The following is a 9,602-nucleotide window of genomic DNA, read 5'->3' as shown; positions in this document are numbered from 1 at the left end:
TTGACCTTCCATAAGAGCAGGAGCGGTAGTGGTTAGGTTATTGCTGCTACGGATACAAATAGCTGCAAATGTTTTCCGAGTACAAAAATAATTTCATCATAATTATCATAATCATATGCATTTCTCACCAATATCCTTATATATAATTGTTCTGTGCCACATTATCATCGTCATCATCATCTTACACCATAGTATCATCACCATATTGCCCTATAACTCCTGCAATCATCCTCATCTCTCTGTACTGCAAACCGTCATTATCTTATCATCATTGTTATCATCGTCATGCATTATTAGCTTCAGTATAAAAATCAATGCACATTATCAAAATCACAGTACGAGCCACTAAAATAAAACTTACACCAAATTTCGTAATGTATACAGATAAGTTTAATGCAAGTTTTCTTTTCATGTACAGCTAAAGCAAGTGGAAGATTATACAAGTTCCAAGTTCTGATATATTTCCGCTGACTTGTGCTTGCTTTGTATATGACTAATCATCGGAATCATCACTTTCACTTCTATCAGGGTCATCATCAACCTCTGTAGGACCAGCATTGTCTGGCTTCTCTGATGGTGCATGTGCATTTTTAGTGCCACCATCATTGGCATCTTCATGCTCGATGACTTCAACAGGTGAGATGCATTTTGTCAAGGTCTAATAACAACATGCTAAATGAAGTTAAATACTAGGAATATATAAGCTTAAAAAACTGACACAGACCAAGTAGGCTCTGAATCCCAGACACAGATCGTATTTATTCAGATTGTCTGAAGTAGATAACTGATTCTGAGGGTCATAATTACGTTGAACCAGGGGAGATGCCTGAACAATGTTGTAACAAACAATTGCATTACAGAAAACAAAACTGGATGGTAAAGGATATCTACATTGTCTGCAGTACCACGGTATGAAAGGATGTTGACAATATCTCTCTCAACCTTGTCAACAAATTCTGGCTGTAATGCAGGATCAACATGAGTTCAATACGATATGAAAAAAACAGAAAGAATGCAATGAATACTCCCACAATCAATGATTACATTTATATCAGGTTCTCTACGAAATCGTCTTCTGCGAGCATCCCTCATTGGGGGAGTGATCCCATGCCTATACTCAACATTGTCTGGAGCAGGATCACCCTCTTCTTTCACCATAATTATCTGTCACCAACCCACATTTGATAACCAACAAAGATAAAATATTTTACCAGTGGAAGATTGAAAAAATCATATTAAAACCTACCTGTCCAATATCTGCAGTTTTTATCAACACATTATCATCATAGGTTTTGTACGATTCAACAATGCAGGGAAGATCCAAAAGGGAGACAGGAAAACGATCGCTACCAATGACAAATGTTCCATTTCGCCCATCCTCTGACAAAAAAAGAAAACTGTCAAAATCCAGCAATGTTTATTAATCAAACAAAACAAATAGAAAGATAGAACAAAAAACTGCTTTAAAAGGCACTTCAGATATAACCGTAGCCTAACCACCATGGAAAGCTCAACTGAAGAAACTATATGCTTGAAGCTAGTGTCACCCCATCAATGGCTAAAGAGATGCCTTGCTATTTAAGAATGATGACCGAATGGCATAAGGAACAACGGAAAAAAACAGGGACAAAATAATCTGGTAATTCAAGAAAAATTAACCATGGCTGACATCCACTCAAAGATCAACCTTGACAAATAAAGTTTGCAATTAGGGAAAAATCATCCCAAAAGTAAAAAATAAGAAAAGGATGAGCATGTGGTAGAAATATTTTGTATCATGCATTACATTCCAACTGAAAACACCCAAAAGACGAGACCCAAGTATATGACAAGTTTTCTCTCAGAAAAATGGAAAAAACTCAAACATAAACTTATATATATCATGCAACAACTTTGCATGATATTAGATCCTTTATGGCTTTATCAGGTCCATAATTTAGGCCTAAACCAGATTCAATTTCAATCAAGCTGAAACTAATTATAAGTTTCCTTGGATACAAGAGCCTAATTTTAAATTGGGCTAACTGGCTCTAGATGTGGATCAAATGGGGCATGTCCATTACAGGTCTACATTAAGTATGAATATGAAGCTATGTCACATAGGTACAGGGTTATGAGATAAGATACAAACATAAAGATTACATGGGTTCTGTGTGTGTGCGTGTGTAAAACCATATACAAATGAAAAGATATACGATTATGCTACATTTTACAAAATGCTCCAGATGTGAAGTTACAGACTGATAATTACAAACTAAATGTGTGAAACATGTCAAAGGTATATACAACAACAACAACTACGCCTTCATCCCAAAACAATTGGGGTCGGCGATATGAACCAAAAAAGAAAATCATTTTGGGTCTTTCACATGAATCCTTCTCCTCCAATCATTTTTATCCAATGTCATGTCCTCGGTGAGGTTCAAAGCATTCATATTCTTTCTTATCATCTTCATCCAAGTCTTCTTAGGCCTACCCCGACCTCTTTTAACTAATATATTTTCCCATTTCTCCATCCTTCTAATTGGAGCATCATTAGGCCTTCGCTGAATATGTCCAAACCACCGTAAACAATTCTCTCTCATCTTATTTTCAATGGATGCAACGCCTACCTTCTTACGTATCTCCTCGTTTCGAATCTTATCTTTTATTGTATTTTCACACATCCATCTAAGCATATGCATCTCAGCTACACTCATTTTTTGAATATGATGTCTCTTGGCAGCCCAACATTCTGTACCATATAGTAAAGCGGGCCTAATTGTCATCCAATAAAACTTTTCCTTCAACCGCAATGGCATTCTACGATCGCACAACACTCCAGTTGCACTTTTCTATTTCATCCACCCAACCTTTATCCTATGATTTACATCTCCATCAATTTCTCCATACTTTTGAATGATAGATCTCAAATATTTGAAACAGTCATCCACCGGTATTTCTTGCTCACCAAGCTTCACTACACTCCCATCACTACTTCGTTGCTTACTAAACCGACATTCCATATATTCTATCTTACTCATACTCAACTTGAAACCACTTGCTTCCAATGTCTGTCTCCATAATTCTAACTTAGCATTAACCCCAGCTCTAGACTCATCAATCAAAATAATATCATCAGCAAACAACATACACCACGACACATTTTCTTGAATTGATCTCGTAAGCTCATCCATCACTATAGCAAATAGGAAAGGGCTTAATGCAGATCCTTGATGTAACCCAACCGTTATAGGAAAATTGGTTGTCACACCTCTACAAGTGCGGACATTGGTTACTACTCCTTTGTACATATCTTTAATTATACTAATGTACTTGAGAGGAACACCTTTCTTCATCATTGTCCCCCAGAGAACATCCCTAAGTACTCTATCGTATGCCTTCTCCAAATCAATAAAAACCATATGCAAATCTTTGTTCCTCTCTCTATATCTCTCAATAAGTTGTCCAAGAAGATGTATAGCTTTCATAGTTGATCATCCAGGCATAAAACCAAATTGATTCTCCGATATCATGACAACCTTCCTCAACCTATACTCAATCACCCTCTCCCAAAGTTTCATAGTATGACTCATGAGTTTTATACCACGATAGTTTGTGCAATCTTGTATATCACCCTTATTCTTATATAGAGGCACCAAAGTACTCTTCCTCAACTCATTAGGCATCTTATTTGTCCGCCAAATCTTGTTAAAAAGATTTGTCAACCATTCTAAACGTTTCTCACCCAAGCATTTCCAAGTCTCGATAGGTATACCATCTGGGCCAACTGCCCTTCTTGATTTCATTTTCTTCAAAGCCTCTGCAATTTCTTTCTTTTGAATCTTGCGCATGAAGTCACGATTCATCTCATGAAAAGGAATGGAGAAGTCTCCAAGATCCTGAGCATGACTTCCATTAAATAGCTTATCAAAATAATCTTTCCATCTGTCTTTAATCTCCTCATCTTTGACTAAAACCCTTTGCATTTCATTTTTGATACATCTAACCTTACTCAGATCCCTCGATTTCCTATCTCTCATCTTTGCAAGCCTATAAATATCCTTCTGGCCCTCTTTGGTATCTAACTTGTCATAAACCTCCTTATATACCTTATCCTTCGCGTTTCGAACTACTTTTTTAGCTTCCTTCTTTGCTATTATATACTTCTTCAAACTCTCATTATCACGACTCTTACTTAGATTTTTATAACACTCGCTTACTTAGCTTCCTTCTTTGCTATCATATACTTCTCCAAATGTCAAAGGTATATAGTTAACTAAAATATAATGATGAACAAATATGTAGCTAATGGTAGACACTTCTGATGTCAAGCATAGACTACATGTTTGAATGAATCACAAGATAGATAAAATTGGTCGAGTTACATTTGAAACCAAATTGACCCATGACTAGTATGGGCACAACATGGGAACAACACAGGTATGAGGGCCTAGCAGAAGTACCCATTTTAGATAGAAGTGAAGCAATTCAGATAGATCCAACCAGGTTGATTTATCATAATCATACAATTCAATGACAATTAACATTGGGATCCATATATTGACACCTATCATACACAAGTCCAATTAGGTTGATCAAGTTGTTATCCACCAACTTTGCCTCCAATTGCTACCCAAATGAATCCAAGTGGGTGCCAAGTCTATACCAAAGTTGGATTGGATCATCATATATCCCATGTGCTAATGTCAAATCTAAGTTGGCCTTCAATAGTTTCCTAGTTGGACATACATGAACTGGATCTAGGTTAAAGAAATCTGGTTCATTAAGATATAGGTTGGATTCCCCAATTTGGAATGCATTCATGTGGATTAAAAAATGGTTCTGGTTTGAACCCATTTAGCCATAGACAGACATCCACTAGATAATTAGAACTAGATTGTTAAGCTCGATTTTGATGTAGGTCTGTATGTTCAAACAGGTTAAACTAGACAAAGTATGTCAATCCATATTAACCATTAGTACATCCATTGAACCTTGTGGGCACCATTTGAACTCAAAAGTGACCAAATATGAACCCATTTATTCAAAAAATACATTTGTGATATCAATTGTAAATCCTTTGGGCATAATTGACCCAATTGGTCCAATCCAGATGCAACCAATATGGGATTGGAAATTTGGAACAAAGTTGATAGTTTGATCAAGGTCGAAAAGATGGATGTACCCCCGTGTCTACAGCCATATCCATGCGACATGGAATGGGCCTAACCATCACACCAAATAATTTCCATGTATAACATGAAATTCTACAAGTACCCAAATCCAAAAAGGCACGTCAGACAAATTAATTAAATGATAGAAATACTTAAAGATAGAATGACTATAGGCCTAACCATCACTCCAAATAATTTCTATGCATAACACTAAATTCTATAGGTACACAAATCCAGAAAGACATGCCAGACAAATTAACTAAATGATAGAAATCCTTAAAGGGCAGAATGACTATAGACCTAGCCATCACACCAAATAATTGTATGTATAACACGAAATTACAAATACCCAAATCCAAAAAGGCATGCCAAACAAATTAACTGAATGAAAGAAATTCTTGAATTGAATTACCATACCAGTAAAAGATAAATCAAGTGAACCATCCTCAGAAGTTCCATTCTCACTTAAAAGGTGATCAATGCGCTCAGAAACAGAAGGAGGAACTCTTAAAATGAACTGCTCTTCCATCTTGAAGAGGTTGTATTCATCAAACTGTTAAATGAAGTATGATGCACAAAATTAAAACATATTATGTTACAAAAATCATTTATAAGACACAGCAAAAAAACAATAATAGCCAATAGCAGGGAAAATTAGGGGAAGAAAAGCAAACAAAATTTGAAAAGAAAAAAGAAATAAAGATTCTTGGAGCGTAAGTCAACTTGACAATGTTCCACAGTTTTCTGCTACCATCTGTAAAGTTATAGGACCTTTTCAGAAGAGACCTCAACCGTTTCTTTTAACTGCCTAACCACCCTTAAGTCCTTGACATAACCCAGAGGGAGAAGCCACAGTTGATTACCTTGACTTCTCAATATCCACAATCAGCATATCACTACCATTATATACAAATGTTGAAGGTATATCTTATGCATCATTATGGCAGCAATTATGTGCGGAATTGTCACAACCGGTGTAGCTTCACGAATCAACAGAAAGAAAAGAGGGAATTTTGAAAAAAAAAATATTTGTTTGTCATAGACTTACAGACTGCTTCGGCTTATGATAAAAATAAGAATACATGACCATGATATGTGAATCCGAATGAAACTTAGTGAAGATAATTTGTAACGCAGCTCATCACAATGAATAAAGTAAATTTACTGAAGTTCATTATGCATATTTTGGTTCCATGTACAACTGCAGTCCTTGTAAAATATCACCACAACGATGATTATCTACTTTTTAGTCTTATGGACATCAGCCATCCTATTGTGAGGCATCATTATGATATTTCAAAACTATTTCTTTGGTTGTTAACTGTCAATATCGCCTGTATCATGTGCTGGAAATATGAGGAGGTTGAGTTCTTATTGGTTATGGATTTTTCCAATACTTTTAAGAATTTTTAACATGTCTTGGCCGAGACAAGACCATGCACATTCCAAAGAAATTTGTTACTAGGGAACCGGATGAGATGACAAACAGTGTATAATATGGTGGTGATTACTATGCACCGGGTGGTTCATCTGGTTGGAGAGAAATCAAAGGAACTCCTAGAACAAACGTCTCTTGGATTAGGACCCATTGTATTTGGAACTGCTCTGATATGATCACAGAGACTCCTTAACACCTTTCAGGTTTTTCCTTTAATAATATTTTCCTTTTCAAAAGAAACAAAAGATTCATGTTGCTGAAGATGACCAAATCCACCATTTTCTTTGCCTCATTTTTCACAACCGCCTTGCATGTATTGATAGATACTTGTTCTTAACATTTATTGTTATCAAGAGTGAACAGGCAAATCTGCCTTGATTCGTTTGCAAACCGAGCCTTAAAATTCCCAGATTAAACAGCGGGCTTTGAATAATTGTTTTTGGGATTAGCCCAGATTGAATTGGCCGACCCCATTGGAGCAGGTGGGTCATAGAGGAAAGGTGGTTCACTCTAGCACCCTAGCCCTGTTGAGAAAGGGTCGTAGGTCCTGCGCCACCGACTCTGCCCGCATCTTAGCACCGGAAAACTACTTGAGGAAAAAAGGGGACGAAGGCCATACCTTTTTTGGCAGACTGAGCTCCACCGCACGGCCTAGTTTTCCGGCGACGGAAACGGCGGCACTCGACTGGATCGGTCGCACCACTGACGGACAGTGTCCTCCCCTCTGTCTCCACCACGCCTCGTATTAGACGGCCCTCACAGACGCCGGAATCCGGCGACCCACGGTGGGAGAGGGTGCTCGGCGCTCCGAAAAACTCTCTCTCTCGGTATATTTTTATCCCTTCTTTTTCTTCCCATTTGCAGATGGGTCCTAATTCTGACCTGGACCGAACCGGATCCGACCCACATCTGAATATGGATACTGTATATCCAAATCTTGGTTGTTGATTTTCAGTTTTTCTCAGTGTCCAGTGCCACAAGATCTCATTTCTTAACTGGGTCCAGAACTTCATTGCGAGATTCAAGTTGGATCTAGATCTAGAACCACACGCACATCTTCAGTGTCGGGATCCAGACTCAGGTTGAGCCTGACTGACCCCATATCCAACAGTGTTGTCAATATCAATGCGGATCGGCTTGAATCGGGCAATTCGTATCGTATCAGCTCAAAATTGATTCAATATGGGTCGATTCAGCCCTCAGCCGATATTTAATAATTTAATATTTTTAAATGTTTTAATATTTTTTACAATAATTTAATAATCTTTTTATTTATTTATTTATTTATTAAAGAGTTCTAATATTTAAAAAAGAAAAATGGCCGATTCGGCTCGAGTCCCCAATCAGTCGATTTTCTGAATAGTTTTGAAACGGATACTAACATTGATATTGAACCTTCCATCTGCATGGCGCGTTTGTGTATCAAGGAAAGTGGACTGTTTTCCGCGGAAACACATCAACGGGCACGTGTTTCCGTGGGGCCCACAGTGACAACACAATTGTTGGAATCGTGCATTTCCGCGAAAAAACCACGGGCGTGCCATTTTACACGCCGGAGGTGGATTTTCCGCGAAAACGGTTCCTGTGGGGGGGTTCGATTCCATCTCCACAACAGTGGAATCCACGGAAGGGAGTGCCGTAGTATCCCATTCCGTGACATTCAAACGTCCTCTAAGAGTGCACTGAAGCAATTAAAACCGTTCATCCCAATTTTGAAAGATCCATAAGGTTGGGTCCAGTCATGATGAACGCAAGCTATAGGAATCAAGCTTAAGCTGGCTCATTTACCTAAAAAATACATTGTTTCGTAGCTGAAAATAGCAGGATTTCAACTCTAAGCTGTTGCAAACCAATACTTCAACAATTTGTCTAGAACATACTATGTTATGTAAAATATATTTATTACTACCCAATAAAAGTCTATATTAACCGAGCCAAACTGCACACCTATTGTTCGCAACTTCAATGAGCATGAGTCAAGCCAGAGCAACTCATCTTGTTTTCAAGGCCTACCACTACCTGGTTCTGATCACTCGATATTGCATTTCTAGACTTTGTTTGAGGGTCTTGTATTGAGAACCATATGCATGTGTTGCTAAAATGTGGTATTGAGCATGGACTGGCCAATATCATATTGTCGTACAAATCAGTCAGGCTGATTGATCGTGATGGCTTCCTAAAAAAACCGAAACCTCTCTATGGATGGCATCAGAACAACGGTGGGGACATCTCTGGTGGTGAAGCTGCCACAAGAGCAGCAGACCAGCCCAACGGATCACGCTGTCGCGGGGCATTGAGCAACAGCAGAGAGCGCTGATGCAAATCACAAGATTCACAACACACCTCCTGTTCAAGGCTCCCAAACTGGGCCTGATTTGTAGTGCAGCGGCCAACTAATTACAAATCAGTGGTTAAACCTTTAAGAATTCTTAGAAACTAATAATAGCTGCTAGAACTTTTCTAAATTTGCCAATTCAGTCTCATAAAAATGGCAACTTCTTGACAAGTACATGAAAGTGATTCTAAACCTTCAAACTTCACTTCTTTGTTTAGCTTGTGACTCGTTCTTGGTTTGTGAATCTTAAGTCTGAATTATAACATTGCACAAAAGAATGGTAACCTAACCTTGTTGGTTATTAAAGGTTTTATTTATAAATCATGAACAGGAACGTTGGATCACAACGTTGATTCTCTCTCTCTCTCTCTCTCTCGGTGTAATGGAAAGAAACTGACATTGCCATTTGTAATTGAAGAAACATTGCTCTTTGAAAGGCTTCTATCTAACCAATCCAAAAAACTTTTGATGATTACCCACGATTTACGCTATCATTAGAGATATAAACGGGACAGATTTGATTTGGATTTAGGCATTACAAAACCCTAAGTAACCAAATCTTGCCTAATCAGATTCAGATTTGGGTTTCAAGTCCTATGAAAAAAAGACAACACTAAATCCATATCCTATTAGCTAATTGAATGTCATATGTAATCAGGTTGAATTATACATC

At 37.8% G+C, this 9,602-nt stretch overlaps 1 protein-coding gene across 3 annotated transcripts; it reads right to left on the bottom strand.

Moving 5' to 3' along the window:
* Positions 1–340: 340 nt before the first annotated feature.
* Positions 341–7,414, bottom strand: LOC149837821 (transcription initiation factor TFIID subunit 7-like). Of its 3 annotated transcripts, XR_016432130.1 has the most exons (7): positions 7,214–7,412; positions 5,574–5,709; positions 1,247–1,380; positions 1,045–1,164; positions 906–960; positions 725–826; positions 491–627 (listed from the first exon to the last, which is right to left on the bottom strand). XR_016432130.1 is itself a non-coding variant. In XM_090007502.1 (6 exons), exons 2-6 carry the CDS (start codon positions 5,683–5,685, stop codon positions 494–496), a joined length of 582 nt encoding a protein of 193 aa, XP_089863628.1. In that variant the 5' UTR covers positions 5,686–5,709; positions 7,214–7,414; the 3' UTR covers positions 341–493. The 3 variants fall into 3 exon arrangements, 2 of the variants coding, with proteins under 2 accessions (XP_089863628.1, XP_089863627.1); XM_090007502.1 differs by lacking the exon at positions 725–826 and having other exon boundaries at positions 341–636; positions 888–960; positions 7,214–7,414; XM_090007501.1 differs by lacking the exon at positions 906–960 and having other exon boundaries at positions 341–627.
* Positions 7,415–9,602: the final 2,188 nt, after the last annotated feature.

The sequence above is a fragment of the Nuphar pumila genome, chromosome 5 (assembly GCF_984573655.1).
Source record: "Nuphar pumila chromosome 5, dmNupPumi1.hap1.1, whole genome shotgun sequence".
NCBI classification, from domain to species: Eukaryota; Viridiplantae; Streptophyta; class Magnoliopsida; order Nymphaeales; family Nymphaeaceae; genus Nuphar; species Nuphar pumila.
The sequence above is the reverse complement of the archived record's forward strand: the minus strand, read 5'-3'. Positions and strand labels throughout refer to the sequence as shown.

Bases quoted from the DNA above. Each gene is read 5' to 3' on its own strand.
- LOC149837821 (XM_090007501.1), bottom strand. From the start codon at position 5,685: ATGGAAGAGCAGTTCATTTTAAGAGTTCCTCCTTCTGTTTCTGAGCGC. The intron at 1,165-1,246 runs GTAGGTTTTAAT...GGTTGGTGACAG, and splicing joins AAACTGCAGATATTGGACAG to ATAATTATGGTGAAAGAAGA. The intron at 827-1,044 runs GTAATCATTGAT...AACATTGTTCAG, and splicing joins GTAGAGAACCTGATATAAAT to GCATCTCCCCTGGTTCAACG.